The sequence below is a fragment of the Martes martes genome (genome assembly GCF_963455335.1).
Source record: "Martes martes genome assembly, chromosome: 1".
In the NCBI taxonomy this organism is placed as follows: domain Eukaryota; kingdom Metazoa; phylum Chordata; class Mammalia; order Carnivora; family Mustelidae; genus Martes; species Martes martes.
Window position 1 is genome coordinate 215,182,799 of NC_137888.1, and position 22,985 is coordinate 215,205,783.

The 22,985-nt window shown below is 58.3% G+C and overlaps 1 protein-coding gene across 1 annotated transcript; it reads right to left on the bottom strand.

Annotated features, from left to right (window-relative positions):
- Positions 1 to 370: 370 nt before the first annotated feature.
- GNA15 (G protein subunit alpha 15) lies at positions 371 to 19,252 on the bottom strand (the record flags this gene model as incomplete). The annotated part of the gene is made up of 7 exons (XM_080817752.1): positions 371 to 1,100; positions 3,941 to 4,094; positions 5,175 to 5,304; positions 7,777 to 7,905; positions 8,484 to 8,638; positions 12,719 to 12,903; positions 19,108 to 19,252. The coding sequence occupies 7 exons, from the start codon at positions 19,250 to 19,252 to the stop codon at positions 874 to 876; spliced, it is 1,125 nt and encodes a 374-aa protein (XP_080673878.1). The 3' UTR covers positions 371 to 873.
- Positions 19,253 to 22,985: the final 3,733 nt, after the last annotated feature.

The following is a 22,985-nucleotide window of genomic DNA, read 5'->3' on the forward strand; positions in this document are numbered from 1 at the left end:
GCCCCCCTCGCACCCGCCCTACCGCCCCAGACCAGGGAGAGATGCGACGCCAGCTCCGCGCTCCAAGCGCCTGCGTCCCGCACCAAGGACGTGCCCTGCGCGGGTGGACGGACCCCGGCCACTTGCCCCCGCCTTCCCCACGTGGCTACCCGACCTGGGTCAGGCGCCCTGAGAAGGGGCCGCGCAGGGAGACCCAGGACGCTCCCAAGAAATCACAGGTGTCCAGCCTGTCCCGTTTTTAATGTCCCGCAGGGGCCCCGCAGAGGGGAGGGAATAAATATAGAAGGTCGTAAGCCGCGGCGCCGGGCCCCCCGCCTGGGGAGTGGGGGAAGCGCGTGGGCCTCAGCCTCCCTGGTCTGTAAACAGGGCGAGACACGCTTGGAGGCACAGACTCTGGAAGGGACAGCGTCTTCGGGGTCGCTCTTCCCGCCGGGGACAGGGGAGTCCCCGCGCTCTCCGGACTCAGGCCGGCCGGCGCCGCCTCCCGTCCGCCAGGGGGCGCCCGAGTCCGTCCCTGGGACCGAAGCCCCCCCCACGCCCGCCGCCCCCATCCCCGGCTGGCGCGTCGCCTCCGTGGGGTCCCCGGCCTCCGCCCTGGAGACGCCCTACCCAGGGCAGGACCCCCTCGCGCTGCCTCCACCCTGCCCTCCCGAGCGGCCCGTGCGCTCCCTCTCCGGGGAGGTAAACGGAGGCACGGGAGGGCCTGGGGCGGGCCGGGAAAGGAGCAGGCGGCGACCGGCCTTCGGCCCGCGACCCACTCGCCGCCCGCACCTGGGGCTGCGCGACGGGGGCATCCGGGCTCCGCGAGCCCCGGGCCGCCCGCAGGTCTCGCCCGCCACGCGCGGGGCGAGCCCGGGGGGAGCGGCGCCTGGGTCACAGCAGGTTGATCTCGTCCAGGTAGCGGGCCAGGACCGAGTCCCGCACGTCCTTGAAGACCTTGCGGATGTTCTGGGTGTCCGTGGCGCACGTGTAGTGGCTGAAGAGGCGCCGGGAGCGCGGCCCCCTCCTGCTCCCGTCGGCGCCGTCCACGCAGCCCGTGTACATGCCCGTGTACATGTCCAGGATGAACCTCTTGGCTGCCTCCGCGTCCTGCTTCGGGCCTGCGGGGAGAGGGGTGGCCAGTCAGGGCTCGCGGCCCGCGGGGCGGGCGGGACCCTCCCTCCTGGGCCGCGCACGTGGACCTCATCAGGGCGGCAGGGCCCGCAGGGACGACGCAGCACGGCGCAGGCGGGCGCCATCTTTGGTCTTTCTACAGGGTCCCATGACCATCAGGTCCAGCCAATGGGAGCCTCAAGAATGGACTCAGGTGTGACACATGACCTGGGATGAGCCAATAAGACTGGGCTCTGGGACTTTAGGCAGAACCGTGGTAAAGAAAGAAGCTCACTCGGCTGGGTTTGCAACTGAGGGGCCGGGAACCTGGAGCTGCGGACAAAGGTCTCTCTGAGAGGGGCGGATGGGTAAACCGAGGCCAGGAGAAGGGGAGGGATGGCCACCCTGGAGAGGCCGCTGACGTGCTCAGCCTCTCTGTGGCTGTGTCTGTCTCTCTCTCAAGCCAGAGCCCACGGCCTGACTCCGCTACTTCCTAGTTGGGTTGCCTTATTCGGCCGTCCCCGCAACTGCTGTGAGCCTCAGTTCCCTCACTGGTAAAATGGGGATCCCAACAGTCCCCAGCCGCCCGGAGTTGTGAGGATTCAATGCAGTCATGTAGAGGGCTCTGTACTCAATAATGAGAAAGTTGTTGGCATTCTCCCAGAAAGTTAGGATCCCCAAGGGGTTAGTCTGTGGGCTCCTGATCCGGACTGCCTGGGTTCAAATCCTGCCTCTGCCACTCCCTGGCTGTGTGGCTTTTCACCTCCTTGTGCCTCGGTTTCCCCACCTCTACGTGGTGAGAAGAAGGAATTCTGCTGCACTAGGTGCTTCCGATGGGGTTTGATGCATGAGCTGTTGTTATAATCACAGATGTTATTTAGTACAGAAGAGGGAAGGACTGAGCGCCAGAAGTTGGCAAAGAGTTCTCCAGCCTATGGCTGGGAGAAAAAGGTGAGTCATGAAGGTTTCCTTTGATGTGAAAGAAATAATCCTTCAAAACTCTCCACTTTCTCCCCATCCCCAAACTCTCCTGGCCATGTCTGCCACGCGGGAATAAGCTGACATCTGTCTCCCAGGCCCCCAAATCTTCTGGATCTGATTGGCTGAGAGGGGCTCCCACGGGCTCTGAGACCTGACAAGGCCAAGGGTCACACCCATGGTGATGTCACCAAGCTTATAGCGGCATCTGCCATGGTTGCCTGTGTATTGGGGTGACTAGCGTTCCCCCACATCCCTGTCCACCCAGAACCTCAGAGCATGACCTTATTTGGAAATACAGTCTTCAGATGTCATTAGTTAGCCCGCAATGGCGTCATACTGGATTGGGGTGGGCCTGGTAGCCCATGACTGGAGGCCGTATTCGGAAACACACACACACACACACGGCTGTGTGACAGCTGAGGCCAATCGGAATGCTGTGTCTATAAGTCAAGGAACCCCGAGGATTGCAGGCAACACCAGAAGCTAGGGGACATGCCTAGCTCAGTTGTCCCCTCAGAGCCTCCAGAAGGAACCAGTCCTGCTGACGTCTTGATTTCGCACTTCCGGCCTCATTAGCTGAGGGGGATACACTTCGGTGGTTTCCTGCCACCTGGTTTTCGGCCCCAGAAAATGAAGCCAGCTCGTCTCCAGGATGGCGGCCCTCACTCCCCTCCCTGTACGCGGGTGCCATCTGGCCGTAGAGAAGGGAGTCTCTTTGGCTCCTTGTGAGCATGATCTGGCCCCAGTGACTTGCTTGACCAATAGAGTGAGGCATCTCTTACCATCTGGGACTTCTGAGGCTCCCCCCTGCCAACCCCCCGGGGCTGGAGTCTGGTCACCCCAAAACAGTCATGCTGTGAGGAAGCCTGAGGTTCATGAAGGGACCTGGATTAGGAGACACCAGGTGGGGCCAGGGAGGCGTGCAGAGGGAGAGAAAGGGGAGGAAAAGAGAGCGGGAGAGGGAAGGAGGAGGAGGCAGGGAGGAAGGGGGCGCAGAGGGATCCGACACACAGTGTTGGAAGTCAGAGGGGTATCTCGCTCGCGGCCACCTCAGCTGATGCCACGCGCATCAAGGAGGAACTCACCCGCCTCAACCCTTCCCAAGTTCCTGCAGCGCAAAAACGTGAGTGAGGTCAAAGGGCTATGTTAAGCCCCTAATTTAGCGGGCGATTTGTCTCTCAGCTGGGGTACTGCCACAAGTCCCTTCACAGTGGCCCTCCAAGGAGAGTTCGAGCCCATTCACCCCTTCCTGGGACGCACCAAACCCCACTTCCCATCTCTTTAGAATATAACCTGTTCCTGCCCAGGGTAGGGTTATAGTCCTGATTCACGCACCTTCGCTGAGACACTACCATTGCTACAGGTACCGCGTGTAACACGGTTGCCGTATCAATGAAAACTGAGCCCTGTGCCTTGGAAGGACTTGTCCAAAGATCAGGCACTGGCTTCTTTTTGCATCTGCTATCTTAGATAGAGATAAGATGACTATGAAAGATTTAAAAAAAAAAGAAGAAGAAGAAGAAGAAGTCTCCAAGATCTAGGCTGATTCTGGAAATAGTTGTTGCCGCCTTCCAGGTGTGGCTTATGACAATGAACTCTACGGCAGACCCACACGCAAGAGATCTATGACACCCGCCTCCTTAGAGGCCTGTTTGAAGGCACCACATCAAGAATGATGGCAGCTGTCACTTTCTCCCCATCCTGAGGAGGGGGGACACTGAGACTCACGACTTGGGTCTGGACCTCGGGTCTGTCCCATCGCATATGAGACTCCACTGACTCCAGCCGAGGTAGAGTCTGGACCAGCATTTGTCTTGGGAGCTGCTTTCGGGAGATGAAGGGTATAGAAAGTTCTAGAACCACTCACCCTGGAAACTGGGGAAGTAGGTGGCCAGGTGGGAGGTGGGGATCTTCTCCTCGAGGATGTCAGTTTTGTTGAGGAAGAGGATGACAGATGTGCTTTTGAACCAGGGAAGTTCCAGTATGGTGCCAAACAGGGCCAGGCTCTCCTTCATTCGGTTCTGGGTTGGGGGGAACAGGTAAGTCATTGTTCCAGTGGCCAGCTTGGCCCACACAGGAGCCCTCCCCCCGTGTGGAGGTGGGGCTGGCAGCCTAACGTCCAAGAACTTGGGGCTCCCCAGCTCCTGCCTGGGTCAGAGGGGCTGTGCCTATGCTTTTGTGTGCCTCTACGGACTTGACTAGTGTCCCCCACCAAGTTCATTTCCTTCTAGAACTTCAGAATGGGACCTTATTTGGAAATAGGGGTTTTCTAAGATGTAATTAGTTAAGGACGGGTCATAGTAGATTGCCACTTCCCATAGCAGAGGTCCTTATAAAGAGGGGACATTTGGACATTTGGACAGAGAGACATGGGGCTAAGACCATGTGACCACAGGGGCAGAGATGGGGTGTAGTGTCTCCAGGCCAAGGGACGCCAAGGACAGCCAGTGACCCTCAGAAGTAGGGAGAGCTGGGGACAGAGTCTCCCTCACGGGTTCGGAAGGATCAGCTGACATGCCCATCTAGGGTGTGAGGCCTCCAGCCCTGGGAGAGGACATGTCTCCGTGGCTCTGGCCCCTAGGCTGTCGCACTTTGTCACGGCAGCCCCAGCAAACCAGGACATGGCGGAGGTGGGGGTGGTGTGCATTCGACCAAGATCCGTGGCAGGATGACCTCAAATTCATTCTGTTGCATTTGGTCTGACAGTCAACATTTTAGCATCGACCCTTGGATTCCTCAGACTGGGCGTGTGAAACGTTAACTCCTAAAAGCGCAAATGTCTGAAGCGAGCCAGGTCCTAATTAGGAGAAGGGTTCACAAAGGAGCCATGCCCAGCCTTTCTGAATAAAAGCAGGACGCTCTCCCCGGGGCATGACCCATTTTCCCAGGCCAGCTGCATTGTGCTTCCTGGGGGCCCTGTCTCGGGATGAGAGAGAGAGAGAGAGAGAGAGAGAGAGAGAGAGAGAGTCCGGGGTGTTTGTGGATCTGTGTCTTAGACTCAATGTTCTGACCACGGGAGAGTGGCGGTGGGGTGTTTTGCTCAGCTGCACACCCTGGGGCCAGCAGGAGGCGGCGCTCCCTGCACCCGCGGTGGCCCTCACCTCCTGGTTGTTCTCCTCCAGACACTGGTCGTATTCACTCAGCGAGGCCAGGTAGATGAGGGCGATCACGTTCTCGAAGCAGTGGATCCACTTCTTGCGTTCTGACTTCTGGCCCCCGACGTCCACGATCCTGCCAAGGATCACCCCCATCAGACCTCATCAGGACGCCCTGCCATGGCACCCGGGACCCCAGGCACGTCTGGGGCAGGTCAAGATCCATGTTTAATAGCAGCAGGAATCGGGGCCAGGCTCCCGGCCAATGCCTCTGCTGTGTGGGTGCATTTCAGCCCCGTGGGGCAGGTGTTATTCTTGGGTCATTTACACGTGGAGAAACTGAGGCATGGGAGGGGAGACTTTGCTGAGCTTCTGTGCTGGGATGCCGGATTTCCACCCCGTGGCAGAAGACAGCAGGTCAGACACATCCGGGGTGTGCCCTGGTTCTGGCGGGTGACCTAGAGCCAACTGCAGAACAGTCCGGGACTCAGTTTCCCCATCTATGCCGTGCGCATCGTTCTGTAGGGGCCAACACCATCCCGTCTGTGTGTGGCCCAGGGCAAGGGCCCAGACTCCACCTCCACACACCGCAACAAAAGCCTGAGCCCTCCCGTCTTCCTCTTCTCTCCTCTAAGAAATGTGGGTCACTGATAAGGCTCGCGTCATTTCCCTGGGGACGGGACTGTTACCCAGACAGCCGACAGGAAATGCCAGAAGCCCCAGAGCAAGAAGGGACTTGCCCCTTTGTATGGAAACCCGGGCTGGTGCCTGTGGCTCCTGATCCCTGAGACCAAACCCTCTTGGGCCTCCTCAGACTCCCTGAAACCTCAGAGCAGAACGGGTGGGTGTATCGGCTGAGAGCAGGGCTCTGGAGACTGAGACAGCTGTGAGGGATGCCACTGGCAGCCTCCCGTCTCAGAGTCTCAGCTTCCTCTGAGCCCTCGCTCCATGGGTCAGCTCTGCCCTTGGCCCAAGAACACACTCAAGGCTTCCCCCCTGAAAATGAGCACCTCAGCCCAGCTTTCCTGGGAGCTTCCCCAACCTCTATTTTCACTCCTAAACTTTGACCAATTCATCCACCCACATGCTCACCCGCCCATCCATCCGTCCGTCTGTCCAACCAGCCACCATCTATCATCCATCACCCACGTACCCACCCATCCATCCTTCCATCTGTCCACCCACGCACCCCCATACTCACCCATCCACCCACTCATTTGTCCATCCATCTGCGCACCCACCCATCCCCCCGCCCACCCACCCCTGCATGCATCCACCCACCCATCCCCCCGCCCACCCACCCCTGCATGCATCCACCCACCCATCCCCCCGCCCACCCACCCCTGCATGCATCCACCCACCCATCCACCCGCCCACCCACCCCTGCATGCATCCACCCACCCATCCACCCGCCCACCCACCCCTGCACATCTACACACACAGACACCCGTCCACCCACTTGTTCATGCTTCCGTCTCTCCACTCATCCTCCCACATTCACCAACTTCCACTCGGATCCTGAGCTCATCATCACTAGCAAAGCAGGAGAATCAACCTCATCCCCTGGCCTTGTGCGAGTCTCCATCAGGGGAGGAGACCGACAGCAAACGGAAAATGATGAACCCTCCTTGTAAGGACTATGAAAAGGCCAGAATAGCATGTCTGAGGGGTCCGTCCGGGGAAGCGTGGGAGTCAATACGGGTGAAGTGAACACAACCCCTGTGTCCAGCCTCCCTCCGCGCCCTCCACAGCTCCCGGCCATGAGCCCACAGACACCGAGCTTGCTGAGGTCATCGATCCCAGAAGTCACTTCTCTCAGGGTACTCTTCCTGACCTCGCCTTAGTCTTTGACACTGGCCCTCATTCTGCCTGGATAAGCCCCTGTTGTACTGGCTGCTTACACCTCCACCTTCCAGCTAAGGCCTGTGTGTGTCCAGCCACCTGCCAGATGCCCCAGACTCCTCAGACTCTAGGGCCCCAAATGACTTCATTATCTAATCGAATACCTCCATGCTGCCGCCGCCCCCACGGCCCAACATTGACCCCATCACCTTGATTTTCAGATTCTTCCACTCATCTAGTCCTGCCCCTTCCACATGCAAAATGATTTTTGCACCATCCCTTCATTTCCATCCCATGCCCACTGCTCTTGCCCTTACCAACCCTTCCTGCTTGGATCACGGTTCCTGCCCCCTCCTGAGTCTCCTGACCTCCATTCTCACCCCCCAAGAGGATCACCCTCTGAGCTTCCCCAACCCTGAATCAATCCCTCTGGAATATCACTGACCACAAAGTCTCTGCTCCCCCTAGCTGGCAGCCCTCCACAAATTTTATCCTAGTGAACTCCTACTCATCCTTCAATGCCCTAATACCAATGTCCTCTCCTTAGGAAAACCTGCCCTCCGAGAGCTCTGGTTGCCCCACTCTGGGCTCTTCCAGCCTCAGACCTGGCTGTAAGGGGGCTGAGGGTGTCTAGACCTGGCTCTGTCCCCTTCAGCCTGGAAGGCCCTTGAGGACTGGGACGGAGAAACTCCTCCTCATCCTTCAGGGCCGCAGTTCCTTTGCCCTCCCATAGGAAACTTCTCCCAACTCTGGGTTGTGAGCTCACCGCAGGTTGGTCTTCTGCACGGAGAAGCAGTACTCATTGATGCCGGTGGTAGGCATGCGGCTTCGGAGCACGTCCTGGGCTGTGGGGATGTAGCCCTCCTCAGTGATGCGCTCCAGGTGGGACAGGTAGCTGCGGAGGGAGGAGCCCTGAGGCCCAGTCTTGCAGCCTTAGTTTGTCTCTCAGACCCCCCCACCCAAAGCCCAGTGAGGCCCCTGCTCAGGGAGGGGCCAGGATCTCTGGCTCTGCAGGTGGCCCAGAGCATCACCCTGAGCTGGGGGAGCATTGGGAAGAAGCAGTTTTACCCTCAAGGTGAAAAGCAGTATGAACTCAAGAACAGTCTCACTTGGCGGGGGCAGGGGGAAGTCACCTTCAGGGGGCTGTCACCCAGTGGCTCTGTCCCAAGAAAAGTCCCAGCTGTCAAATCACCCTAGATGACCAACATCGTACTCAGGACAGTGTCACTGTGTGATGATGAGCAGTGTCACCCCAGGAATGATGTCACGGCTGGTCAGTGTCCCCCTGAACGACTTCGCGCGGGGGGAAGACTGTCCATAGCCAGCCCAGCCCACAGCACATGTCCCACAGCTGGAGCCCACCAGCCTGGACCCTGACTGTCCAAGAGCGATCCCCGGGAGGAGCTCATCCCTGGCTGCATCTCAGCTGTGCCCTGCACCCCACACCTGCCGCCTGCAGGCCCCCACACTCACTACACAGCTGAATCAAGCAGGTGGAACTCTCGGCGGCGCTCATAGCAGGCCCGGACGCCGGCGTCCCTCCACAGCCACTGTATGGCCACGGCGTAGTGCTTCTCGAAAGTGGTCACCTTGTAGGGGTCCTGGCTCATGACCACACTGGCATAGTGCTGGGGAGGGAAGCGCAGGGAACGTCAGGACAGCCTGGCCACACACATCCCTGCAAATCACTGCCTCTCCCTGCTAGGGAGCCCCCCCAAACCCCGCCCCCACACTGCTCCACCCCTCTGCTCTGCTCCTTCCTTCCCGCGCCTGTGTATCCCCAGACGGAGGGCAGAGGGGCAGCAGAGAACACAGTGGGGACATCAGTTCTGGTTCTTGGATGCCTAGGGGGCAAGTCGCTACGGGAGCCCCCACCGCAGACGAGGTAGTGCAATGAAGCCCTGTGGCCAGGTCTCTCGGGGAGCTAGAGGCACACGCAGCCTGAGCCGCCTGCCCAGCAGCCCCGCGTGTTTCCCCTTCTTCCTCCCAGCAACCTCCGCTTCATCTCTCCTCCTTTCTTTCCAGCAGGAGGGCGTCCGTGCCACTTACACTTCCTGTGTTGGCCTGTGCATGTGCGGGTGTGTGTGCTGGTATGGGCACACACGTGGGTGTGTGTGCATGTGAGCTTGTAGATGCCTGTGAATCCGCATGTGTGTGGTTGTGCATCTGGGCACGTGCATGTGAACTGTGTGTTCCTCCGAGACTGGGAACGTAACTAAGATTTCCATGATCTCTAATTAACACCATATTGAGGTCCTTGCCAGTGCTATACAACAGGAAAAAGAAAGGAAAGGTGTCAGGTTTGGGAAGGAATATATGACGCTGTGGTTATTCACAGGTAACATGACTATAGGTAGAAAATCCCAAACAGCCTAGAGATGAGCTGTCAGAATAAACAAGTTAACTTAGCAAGGTCCCTGAATGCGAGATCAATAAACAAAAATCAAATGGGTGGCTGTACATTAACCATGAACCAGTGGAAATTTAAAAAAATGTAAATCCCATTTACAATAGTTCTGAAAGATACCAAATACCGAGGAATAAATCTAACGACAGATGTGAAAGCCCTCTACACTGAAATGTAGAAAACATTGCTATGAAAAATTTAAGAGAGCTAAATAATCGGAGGGCTGGGCCATGTTCATGGATTGAAAGACTCAGCATTTTTTTAAGCTTCCAATTCTCCCCAGATTAATCTACAGATTCCATGCAATTCTACTAAAACCCCAGAAAGGTGTGAAGGGGTGTGTGTGTGTGTGTGTGTGTTTGTAAAAATTGAAAAGTAATTCTAAACTTTATGTAGAAATGCAAAAGGGCCTGGAGTAGCCCACACAATTCTGGAGAAGAACAAAGTGGCAGGATTTACACTAGCAGGCTCGAAACCTAGATATTAGGAAGCTACAATCGTTAACATAAAGTGATAGTCACTTAAAGTTAGATAAAATGACCAATGGAACAGAACAGCGAGCATTAGCGGGTCCAGGCACATTTGAACACCTGATTCATCACAAAGATGAGACTGTGGTACAGTGGGAAAAGCATAAGAGGCATTAGCACAATTGAATATCTGTCCTGGGGGGAGCAAGGCAAGGGGGGTGGAAGAAAAGCAACATAATCCCTGCCTCACACCCTACTCAAAAATCAATTCTAGATGGAATGTAAATCTAGAAATGAAACAACAAAGCTCCCTTTAAAAGACAGCAATAGAGAGTTTTATCATGACCTTGGGGTGGAGAAACATCTCAATCTGGTTCCAATCCCACTCCCCCACCAACAACACGTTATTAACCAGAAGACTAACACATATCATTCAAAATAAGAGCTATTCATCTGGACACCATGAAAATGCAAGGAATGGAGGGAGAAAATATTTGCAAAATACATAACAAAGGGCTCATATCCAGAACATACAAAGAATCTGCTACAAATCAGTAAGAAAAAAACTGATACTTAAAAAAAAGAAAAAGAAAAAAAAATCGGCAAAACTAAAAACAAAAACAAAAATGGGCAAAAGTTTTGAACAGGTGCTTCACAAAAATGGAATATCCAAGTGTCCAACATGCATATGAAAAGGTGTGCAACCTCCTTATTAATCAGGGAAATGCGAATCAGAACCACAATCAAACATGACCAAGAACGCACCAGAATGGCTACAACGAGGGGACACCATCAGGTGTTGGCTAGGATTTGGGGCAAGCAGAACCCTTCACACACTCCTGCTTGGAGACAGTTTGGTGTCTCCTCCTGATCTAATCCACTTTCTGATCCACATTGACTTCTATGCACATACCCAACAGAAACGCACAGGTTTTCATAAAATATATATGGTGGAAAGGAAAAAACCACAAGTATACCCCCAACGATGGAAGAATTACAGATGCGCTGCGTTGTGCAGTGCCAGAAGCCAGACATGGCAGAAACTTCCGTCTAATTCCATGCAGGAGAAGTTCAAAAATAGGTGAGATGCTGATGGAAGACGGGGTAGTGGTTAGCCCTGGGAGGGGGTAGGGTAGCGATGTTGGGAAGGGGCCTCTCTTCTCCTTCTCGTCCCAGGCAGTGGTTACACACGTGTCTTTGCTTTGTGATGATTCACTGAGCTCACCATCGAGCTTCTCTGGCACGTGTGTTGTATCTCAATAAAAACGTTATTCTGTAAAGCAAAGCGATGTCACCAAAGGTGGTGGGGTGGATAGCAGGTGCTTATCTTTGATCTTCCACTTGCAGACTGTGAAAATTTAGCCAAGTGTCTCCCCTCCTTGAGCCTCCTGTTTCGCATCTAGGAGATGGGGACGACGGCTCCCAGCTGGAAGGGGTTTCGTGCTTACTGTGCCCTACTACATTCCAGGCACATTTTGAGAGCTTTCATCACTTTTAATAGACCCCATTCTTTTACCAGCCCTGTGGAGAAGGTGCCACCACCCCCAGCTGGTCTTCCGAGGTCCTTGGACCAGCTCAAACTCAAAATCAGAAGCTTTCTCGTTCGAGAAAGGTGAGGTCACGTCACACCTATCGGGATGGCTATTATAAAAAGCAAACAAAGGACAGGTGCTGGTGGGGATGTGGAGAAGCTGGAGCCCTTGTGCCCCACTGGGGGGAGATGCAAACTGGTGGAGCCGCTGTGGAAAACAGCACGGAGGTTCCTCGGAAAAATTAAAATAGAACTACCCCGGGATCCCGCGATCCCACTTCCGAGTGTTTAACCAAAAGAATTGAAATCAGGATCTTGGAAAGATATGAGCATCCCCCGTGTTTCCTGTAGCACCATTCCCAGCAGCCAAGGTGTAGAAACGACCTAAATGTTCACCAGCAGGTGAACGGATAACGGAAACGTGCTGCGCGCACGCACACACATGCACATGCGCACACACGTGCGGAAATATTACACGGCCTTACAAAAGAAGGGGATTCTGCAGTAGGTAACCGGTCGAATGAACGTGGGGGGCATCACATTAAGGGAAATAAGCTGGTCACAGAAGGACAAACACTGCAGGGTCCCACTCACACGAGGCGTCTAGAAAAGGCAACCCCATGGATGCAGAGAGTGGAATGGGGCCGGCGGAGGGGGGATTCGGGGAGCTGCCGTCCGAGGGGCCCGAAGTTGTAGTTAGGCAAGGTGAATGCCTCCCAGAGATCTGCTGTCACCAGCCCTGCCTGGTGCACGTGGAGATCGGTTCCAAGAGCAGAGCTCGTGGGAGGCGTTACCGAATAAAATTTAACGAGAAGGGGATGTGACGTGTGCGTGCGGGCAGGACTCAGTCAAACATTCCCCTGGCGAAATAGGGACTGGTTCAGGACTCCTGCCCTGGCCATGGCGGGGTCCAGGGAGAGATGACCGAGCCGGGAGGTCCACAGGGGAGGCAGGAGAGGGGAGCTGCTGCCAAGTTGCCTGGGACGCACGGAAGACCCCCAGGAAAGTGCTGAGCGAACCTAACATGATCTGGGGCCCGAAGGACTCGGCCATGCCGCACGTGCTGACCTGGGGATCTGAGGGGACATGGTCATGACCTGGGGAGTCTGAGGGGACATGATCCTGACCTGAGCAGTCTGAGAGGACCCAGTCCTGGACTTTGGGGTCTGAGGGTGCACTCCTGCCCTGGGGGTCCTATAGACGCAGCCTGGGTTTGGGAGTCCCCGGGGACATGGTCCCACCCTGAGGTCCAGAGCTCCCCCAGCTTGAAGCCCAGGACGGGAGGCCCCAGGATGCTCACGCTGCTCTCAGGCCTGCTGAAAGGGATCTGCAGCCGGTCCATGGCCTCGATCATGGCCCGCATGGAGACGAAGATGTTCTGGTAGACGAGGGGCCGGAAGCCCTTGCGGTCGTCCTCCGAGTAGCCCGCCCCGTGGATGATCCGCATCTGCTTGATGAACGTGCTCTTCCCGCTCTCGCCGGGCCCTGGGGAGGCAGACGGGCAGCTCAGCCCTGGGGCTCCCACCGCGCCCCCCCCCCCATGCCTTCACGGCCCCAATCCTGGCTTGGCCAGGGCCGTGCTCTGCGACCCGGGACCATTGCCTTCACCTTCCGGGCCTCAGTTTCCCCCGCTGTAAGATGGGGTTTGCAACAGACCCTGCCCGTCAGCTGTGAGGGTCTCCCGGGGGTGGGGAGTGGGGGCAGCAAACTATCCTGAGGGCCGTCTGTTTCTGCGTGGCTGGTTTTGACCTCGGATGCTTTTTACGGTTGTAGTTTTTAAGTTTTTAAATGATGGAAAGGAATTTTTTTGAAAAAGGATATTTTGTCACATACAAAAATGATGTGAAATTCATGGGTCAGTGTCCACAAATAAAGTTTTATTGGCACACAGTCGTGCCCGTGTGCATACAAACAATCTATGGCTGTGTCCTTGATACAGGTAGATGGGCCATCTGGCCCCCGGGACTGAGAATATTTACTGTCTGCTTGTACACAAAAATTCATGGAGCCCTGACTTACATGATGCCTAGACAGTGCGAGCTACGTCAGCTAGGGTTCACTGTTAGCAGCAGTCGTAGCCTTCACTACAGTAGGAATCACTATTATTATTATTTGCTGTAATTCCGGGTGGAGAAAGTTTAATGAAGGAAACAGAATAGAATAAATAGGGTTTAGCTGACTCTAGCTGAATGTCAGAGAAGGCCTCTCAGGGGAGGTAGTTTGTAGAATTGAGATTTGAAGTCTGGGAAGCTTGCTCTTGTGCCAAAATGTGGAGGAAAGGCACATCATGCAGAGGGCACAGCCCGTGCAAAGGCCCTGGGGCAGAACCAGGCCTGGTATTTTGGAGGAACAGCGAAGAGGCCATTTGGCTGGGGCAGAATGGGGGAGGGAGAAAGAGGGAGAGGCGGAGGGCAGGGAGGGAAGGGGACAGGTGGTGCAGGGCCTGGGGACCAGGGGAGGACTTGGACTTTGACCCCAGGGAGGTGGGAGCCCCGGAGGGTGGTGGGGAGTGGAACACCTGACCCAGGTCCTCACAGGTATCCTCTGGCGGCTACTGTAGCAAGGACAGACTGTGGTGGGCAAGGGCAGGCTGGACCCAGGTGGACAGAAGGGGACATTTGAGAGCTCTTCGGGGGACAGACTCAACAAGACCTTGCTGAGGGATCAGAGGGGTCCTTGCAGGGCCAACTACACAATTGACGGGCCAAGTGGGAGATGAGGCCCTTCTGAGCCCAGGGCGCTGTGGGCCCACCCTGATCCCACACCCAGGAAGCCGGCCCTGGGCTTGCGACAATATCACGAGGATCTCCAATAGCCTGGGCTGGAACGTCAGAGACCAAGGCTCGATCCCGCCGCTGTCCGAGCTCTGGACCCTCCCTCCCGGTGTGCCTCTGTTTCCTCTTTTGTCCAGTGACTGTGACAGCCAGGCAGGGCATGTGGTACCAGGAGGTCCCGCCAACACCTTCCTGCCCTGCCCAGCTCCTGGGGGACACCGGCGGTGGGTCCGTCCAGGGACAGGGTGGCGGACTGGAAGGAGGAACATGAAGCAGCAGAAAAGGAAGGGGTGGTCTGGTTGGAGCCCAGAAAGAGGAAACGGGGCAGAGGGAGCAGAGGGAGGTGGGCGGGGGAGAAAAGGAGGTGTTGCCTTGCCTCAGCCCCCCAGAAGCTCTGTACCCCCACATATCTGAGGGCAACAAGGGCAGGCCGGGAGAAACCAGTATTCGTTAAGTGCACGGGACTCGAGGTCCAAGAGAAAGACCAGCTTTTCTCTTGCCCCGAGGGCCATCAGCAGGGAAAGGGGGGCAGCCGGGCTGTGAGTCAGGGGTGCGGGCTGGGCTGGTGCAAGCTTCCGCCATCACCTGCTCCCGGTCCTCGCTGCTTGGCGGGGGGACCCAAGCCTGTCAGGTATTTAGGGGTAAAAAGCCGCCAGGCCTGCAACTTACTTGCAAGCCGTTCCGGGGGAGACCGGAGTATGTATTATTAAATACGCGAATCCATAATAAAACAAATTGCAGGTATAATAATGCATTATCTAAATGACGACGATACACACATAATCTGGTTACACAGAGTGTGTGCACAGAGAGAGGGCGGGAGACAGAGGGAGGACCGAAGCCATACGGTAAAAAGCCAACATTTGCAGAAGAATCGGGCACCCCTTTTCCGTGAGGTTCGAAAGTGTCTCACACTGAAAAGCGAAGGGGGTGGAAAGCTCTCGCGCAGCGTGAGGTGCTGGAGGGGACGGGGGAGCAGGAAGAGGGCCCCCCGGAAAACCAGGGACGTTCTCGGCCGTGACAAGCGTGCTGCCCTGTCCGCTACGCGGGCGCGAGGGGAAGCCAAAGTTTAGGGGTCGACGGGAACTCTCTGCGCTACCTTTGCCAGTTTTCTGTACCTCTAAAATTATTCCGAAATAAAACGTTTCCCCCCCGAGCACCCGAACAGCCCACGCCACGGGTCCACGGGCTGAAACCGTCCAGGGCGGAGCCGCACGTGTCTGAGATCACGGGATGTCTTGGGTTCTAGGAGGGGAGGCGTCCAGCTCGGCCAATGTCCCTGCGGGGCAGCATGCGGGTATCGCAGCCCTGAGCCCAGCACGCACCGGCGCACCAGAGCCTCCCCTGACCGGAGGACGGCTCTTGGCTCACTCTTCATGTGGGGAAACTGAGTCCCAGGTGGGCTTGTGTGGGCCATGCAGCAGATGAGTGGCCGAGCTGGGATGCAAACCTCACTCCGTCTGAGCCCAGAGCTCCTGGGTTTTAAGTGGGATACCGGGAAGTTCCCCATCACGATAATCACAGCAAGTGATTAACGCTTGGCACCTGCCTGGCCCTGGGCCAAAGCCACCTGTGCCCGTCCTAGGTCAGTCCTCTCACGGCCTCACTGGCTTACCATCTGCAGAACATGCCCAGGGGTCAGAGAGGTGAGGTGATTTTCCTAGGGCCACACAGCCAGCAGCAAACTCAAGCCCCTACAGCTCTTAAACCAACAAAATGGGATGCGGCCCGCCAGCCGGGTGAGGCATCACCCGAGTATCAGATGACGTCATCTGAGTATCAGATGATGTCATCCGAGAATCAGACGACATCGTCCAAGTATCAGGTGACGTTATCCAGCCTGGGGGGCCTCGGTCTCCCCCGGGAGTGCGGAGAGCAACCCCAGCCTCACGGAGCAACAGCTGACATGATGTTTCTGTCTTCTCCTCTGATTTGTTAAAGGAAAAAAAAATCCCGGTCACCACCCGCACCCCGGATCCTGTGACTCATGAATGGGTCACAGGCGGAAAACTCCAGCGGGTGGAAACCCCTCTTTGCAGCCCAGGACCGTCCTGAAGCCACGAAGGGTGCTGGGACTGCTCAGCCCCAGGCTCCCGGGCGGCTTCGGGAAAGCCCCCCGGTGGGGCGGGGGACCCCGCAGGGACAGCTCTGCCCACCTGGCGGGCCAGAAGGGAAGTGGCTTCTTCCTTCTGGGGACAGATGAGGAAGTGGAACCTTGCAGACACCGGGAAGAGCTGTGCCAACCCTGGGCATCACGAGACACCCGTGCGGCTCCTTCCCTGGGGGGGTGGCAGCTCCAGGACACGGGGCCCCGGGGGCTCGGGGAGCCAGGCCTGGGCGGCTGGAGGGCCGGTGGCTCAGCGTCCGTCCCAGCTCAGGCTCAGGCTGGCTGCCGATTCCAGACCAATCCTGTCACCTCCCTGGGCCTCGGTTGCCCCATCTGTCACTGAGGAATCGGGGCTTTTCTCTCCAGGGGGCACGTTCGCAGGGAGGTCAAATGCGTGGGCTTTGGACCCAGAATTCTAGGTTCGGATCCGGGCTTTGTGACCTTGGGCTCGCCGCGTCACCTCTCTGAGCCTGTTTCCCCACCTTATCTACCTCCGGCGCCGCGGACAGAGCCAGCTCCCCCGATGGCTCCGCTCCGATGTGCCCCACTCCCCGACACGCCAGTGGCTTCCCGTCAGGGACAGGCTCCGGGCCCCTCAGCTTGCTTCCTCAAAAAGATCAACCACCTCCAGGAAAAAATAACTTTTGGATTCAATTCCTGTTTTCAAGAAGGGAGGGTGGTGTGGAGGCCGCCCTCAGAGCTGGGGATGGGGGGCGGGTCAGGATCACAGACCACAGGGCCACCAGCAGCGCGTGGGACGTGGACAACCTCCCCTCCCCCCACCTGACACCGGCAGAAGGGGCCTCCTGAGTGGGCCTGGCTGGGCAGCGCTCTGAGCCACGTGGGGCCGGGGACCTCCCCTCCCCAGCTCTGGCACAGCTCCGGGGAACGTCACCCTGAAACAGGACTCACTCATTCCCTTATTCATTTATCAAGTTTGCTCTAGCCATCCGCTCTCTGTCGGGGTCACCGTGCTCCTGGGCCGGAAGCTGGGGACCCGGGAATGAACGAGAGAGACACGGTCCCCACCTTCGTGCTGTTTGCTGTGTCCCTGGCGAGACAGACAATGGAAAACAGTGAACCAGTCTAAGAGAGGGTCAGGGAGCGAGTGCTGGGAAGAAAGACCACGTGGATCCAGCGGAGGAAAAAGAGAAGGGTGGGGGCCTTTGTAGCGGGCAAGTCCGGGAAGACTTCCCCGAGGAGGCGACACATGGGCCGTGCTGCCTGGAGTGAGCGCACCAGCCGTGCAGAGGTGTTCTGCTCCTAGAAGAACAGCACGTGCAAGGGCCCTGAGGTTCGGGTATGTGAACTTGAGGTGTGCAAGGAAAGCTCCCCAACGCTGGTAAGCCCGAGCCTGATGGATGGAGGAAAAGCCGGCAGACAGCACCAAAGAGAGGGCACCGCCCCAAATGCTCGGGGCCTGGAAGGGATGATGACGGGCTTGGTGGACAACTGAACGCCCGTAACTTCGACAGCTTCGAAGAAACGGGCAAGTGCTTTGAAAGGCACCGACATCCAAAACTCACTCGAGAAGAAACAGCCTAGCTAGCCCTAATCATATTATTATTAAAAGGTAATCAATCACACATCACGTACCATGCCTACCATTCCTGTAACAGCCTACCCGGGCTGAAGAAATCCAAGACAGCTATTAAAGCAATTAAATTCCTAATTAAAAGCTTCCAGGCTCAGACAGCCTCATTGGCGATTTTACCAACGTTGAAGGAAAACAAAATAGTCCATGAAAAAAAGCAAAGAACCCAAGTGGCCGCCCAAGGGTTGCCGGAGGTCCGGAGCAGGAGCTGGGGTCCGAGAGGCCACGGGGCCGGAGGCTGGACCTGCATGGCCATCCCCGGGCCAGCTTCCTTGGAAAACTAAATTGTCTTTTACCAGAACTACGTATAAGACTAGACTGAGAAGGGCCCTGACGCAGGTGCGAAACCAGGGGTCCCTTCTACTCCTCGGGGCCCCGCCCACTGAGCCAGGAAAGAGCGCGGCCACCGCACCGATGGCCAGCCTCCTGGCCCAGGGCCGGCCGGCCAGCCCCCGTGACTCCGGGACACCCCACACCCGCCCAGCCCACCGCCCTCCCGTCCCTGCCAGGGCTCAGGATGTCCTGCGCAGGGCAAGGCCTGTGGGGAGTGGACATGTGAGCTGGACAAGACCTCGAGCTCTCCCGGGCCACCCTTCCAACCCGGCAGCCCTGTCACTCCTCCCCTCTACCCTGTTTTCTTCTCCTCCTCGCTCTTCTTGCTGCCGGAAATCATTTTATCTGTTTGTTGGGGTACGGGCTAACATCGGTCTCCCTCGTGGCAAGAGATGAGGTCCACGGCGGCTGGGACGTTGCCCCCGCCCGTGGCTGCTGCGCCCCAAGACTCACTCACTGTCTCTTGAATGAACGAATGAACGAATGAATGAGTCAATCAGTCCGTCCGTCGGTCAGAGCCCACGGGCAGTGCGGGGCCCAGGGCACTCTGCGGAGAGTCAAGCCCTCCGTGGGGCGGGCCGTGGCCGGGGAGAGGGCGGGAGGGCCTGGGCGGGCTGCAGGGCTGAGCGCATGGCTCCCTTCCCCCCCGGGAGGCCCCGCAGCCGGAGCCGGTAGGGCGGGCTGGGCCTGCCGCCCCGGGGGGCCACCTCCACTCCAGAACCTGCCCCTTGAGGTGGCCGGACCGGGATGTCTCTGCGCCTCAGTCTCCTCGCCCAGAAATGGGCTCCCAGACTCTCCCGGCCTGGTGGGGGGTCTGGCCCGCGCCGTGGCCCGGTCCCGGTGCCGGTGCCCGCCCCGACCCCGGCGCCCGCCCCGCTCACCCAGCAGCAGCAGCTTCAGCTCCCCGCGGTCCCGCTTCTTCTGCTCCAGGAGGATCCTGTTGATCTCCTGGTCGATGCGGGCGGCCGCCTTCTCATCCTCCGTCAGGCACCACGGGCAGCAGCGCCAGGTCAGCGAGCGGGCCATGGTGGGGGTCTCAGCGGGCACGAGGCCGCATGGCCCCGGCCCCCCCGGGGAGGGCACCCCGCCCGGCCGGCCCCGGAGAGGGCTCCCGGCAGTGGCCCGCGGTGGGGGGAGGGGACCGCACTCTTCTGGGGGGTCGCCCCCAGGGACCCCTGACGTCCGGCCTCGGGCACGGGGCGCCCGGCGCGGGGAGGCCTCGCTGCCCGGCACAGGCGGGTGGGGGCAGGAGGAGGAGCCCAAGAAGGTGTGGAGGCTCAGGGCTCCCCGCCCATCTCCAGACCTGCCTGCCCGGCCCTGCCAAACTGGTTGAGGGTGGGCGCCCCCGGGGAGGGCGGGCTGCCGGCGAGGAAAGGCCCGGACCGCAGCCTGCCTCCCGCAGCGCCTGCTGGGTCCTCCTTCCTCATTCTGGAGGAGGCGTGGACTCCATCCTCCCCGGGGCCTCTGACACCGCCTCCAGGCTGGCCCCCGGCCCACCCCTTCTTCCCCTCCTCCGAGCCAATTAGGAGAGATCATCAGAACGCCAATAACGATCTTTTTTGAAAAGCAGTGAAGGCCGGGGGCTCCGCTATACGGGGGTTCCTGCCACCGGCCACGTGCGGATGAGCTCACCGAGGCACGGAGTCAGGAAGTGACCTGCTGGGGCGGCCCCCGCGGCGGCGGCGGCGGCGGGGGGACGACCGGGCCTGGGAGCGGGTGAGGCCCCAGGCTCTAGATGCTGACCAAGCAGCCCTGGGGAGGGGCCCTTCCTTCTTCCTGCGGACGTTGATTGAGCGCCTACTGGGTGCCAGGCACCGCTGTACGCACGACAGGGGCCAAAAGGACAAAATCTGTGGCCTCCCCGCCTAACACCCTAGATAGAGACCCCGACGAAACCCAACCCAGTTCTCAGACATACTCCAGCCTGTCGGAGGGTGCTAGGCTCCGAACAAGAAATAAAGCAGAGCAGGCAGGGGGTAGGGGATGTTGGGGTGCTGGGGCTGGGGCTTTAAATAGGGGGTCAAGGAAGGTCACATTGACCGGATGACCCGCGGCACTAGGAGGAGGAGCTGGACAGGCAGCCTGGGCACAGGGGGACCCTGGGAATCTAAGCCATGCGGGGAGAGTTCAGGGATTCTCCTGACAAGGGCACGGGGCCACTAGAAGCAGGACAGTGACACAGGGGGAGGGGGGAGCACACAGCTGCTTCCTGGACGGACACTCACAGCAAAAGGGGAGGTCTTGGGTTGTCTCCAATCCCAGAAATCTTTGCCCTGTTTGGGTGCAGAATCCCCTTCGAGAAGTTCTAGAAAGCTCTAGAAAGTTCGTGAAAACCCCTGCCCCTGGAGATATCGGGAGCCTCTGGGCACCTCTCAGATGGTGGTAGCAAGGCTCAGAGAGGGTGAGCCAAGTGCCTGGATCACACAGCCGCCGCCGACAGCCCTCCCCGACGCCCGGCCGGCGAGATCATGCGGTTTTCTCTGCTGTTGATTCATAACGAATGGCAGATGGGAAGTTCGATAGGGGCCCCCCAATGGGTCACCGGGGTGCTAGGCGCTGCCCTGCTCACCCGCCCTCCCGCCCACAACCGGATGGCTGTGAGGAGAGGCGCTCCCCGAGGCAGGAGGCCTGAGCAACTGATTTCCCAGTCTCGCGGCAGATGAAGAAAAGCAGAAATAAGTCTGAGCCAGCAGAGCTGGGAGGGCCGCGGAACAGGAAGGACGAGCTTCGCAAAACCCGGAGGCCCGCTGAGTCACGGACGCGGGAGCGGGAGCGGAGGCAAGCGCCAGGCGCAGGACACCGAGCGCCCCCGGCCCCCCACGGAGTGTTTCCCAAAGGGACACCAGTCCCCCACATGTCACAACAGGACCAGGGTGTGGGGCCTTGGCTTACCACCCTCCGTGGCTCCCAGGGGCTTCAGAGGAAACGACCCAACTCCTCCAGCCCCCCCAGCCCCTCTGCCAGCCAGAGGCCCGGCCTCTGTGAATCTCTCCAGCTTGAAAAGAAATCTCCCTTCCGGTCCCTCAACACAGGCGAGCCGCTTCCTTTCCCCCGCGCCGGCCGCCGTTCGGGGCGTCTGTCACGTTCTGGTTCATTCGGGAATTGTGTGCATGTTTTTAAGACACACACAGACACTCGCAATGCATAAAACATGAATGTACCATCTAATAAACTGTTGTGAAACCGACAGCCACGTGACCGGCACCCAGGAGAAGGTGAAGGGTGTCGTTAGCCCCAGGAGGGTGCCCAGATGTTCCTTCCTTCTGCCCAACGGCCCCCACGGCTCCGACTTCCATGGCCCTCCGTGTCCAGGGAAGACTTTTTGGCAATAAGATTTCTCTTGTCCTTCATTTCTAAAATCGACATGGCCACTGTATTCACTTGCTTGGGTGTGCGGTCCTAGGAGCTTCGGCTAAGGTCAGAGTCATGGAAATCATCACCTGCACAGTGGCCAGAATGTGGTTCCAGCCCCTGAAAATCTCCCTCCGGGTACCCCCTCCTGGGTCGTCAGACCCTCACCCAGGGCGCCAGCCCCCGGAAACCACGGATCTTCGTGGCCATGATGTTTAAAATATTTTTCAGGCCGTCCTGTCAAGGCGAGCCTCGTCTTAGGCAGCTCTTCAGGGTGGCTCTCTCCCTTAGCGTCTGAGATTCCGAGCGTCCAGGACCCCTAGCTTCACGCAAGCGGGCCGTGGGGCGCCGCCCAGCGAGGTTGACGCGCAGAAGACGGCGCAACGTCTCCGGTGCGGAGCGATGAAGTCGGCTACGACGTACACTGTGCTCGTGTCTCCAGGATGAATCCCTCGAGGTGGGATTTGGAGGCCCGGGGTCCGCACCGCACCGCTCGGGGCTTCCCAAAGCCGCCGCACCACTGCGCCGGGAAGGGGGACCCCCCTGGTTGCTCGGCGTCGTCTCCAGCACGCGGTGGGGCGCGCACGCTTCACTCTAGGGCTTCTAAGGCCCGCGCGATGGCGTCTCCTCGGGGAGTGCATCTACCGGACCGGCTAACGGTGTGTAGGCCACACCCGTGTGTCCTCCTCGGGGAAGGGTCTCGTCCCGTAATTTACTGTTTCTTTTGTGCGTTGTGGTCTTATGGCTGTGTCTGGAGAGTCTTTGTACCGCCTGGACACGAGTCCTTTATTGGGTATGCGGTCGGCAAATATCTCCTCCCGGTCTGCGGGTGGGCTTTTCCCCCCCTAACCGTGTCTTCAGTGGAGCAGAATTTTCAGTTTCGATGCTGTTTCATGTACCCATTTTTTAAGCTCCGTGGATCACGCCTTCGGTGTCTTTTCTGAGAGCGCTTCCCCAAACCCGAGGCCGTGGAGATGTTCTCTGTTCTTCTCTTCTGGGAGTTTTACCATTTTACACGTGAAATTCATTCATTCATTCATTCATTTTTAATATTCTATTTATTTGAGAGAGAGAGAGCATGAGCAGGGAGGAGAGGGAAGAGCAGGTTCCCAGGGCAGGAGCCCAGGGCGGGGCTCGACCCCAGGACCCTGGAATCATGACCTAAGCTGAAGGCAGTCGCTTGACCCACTGAGCCGCCCGGGCGCCCCGACAGGTTACATTTGGATCGTGATCTCCTGCTCACTTTTGTGTAGGTCAAGGTTCTTCCTCTTCTCCTCGCTCCTCCTGCTCCCCTCCTCTCCTCCCTCCTACACCCCCTCCCCCTCCTCCCTGCCCTGCCCGCTGCCCCTCCTCCACCCTCCCTTCCCCCTCCTCCTCCTCCTCCCCTTCCTCCTGGTTAAATTCCAGC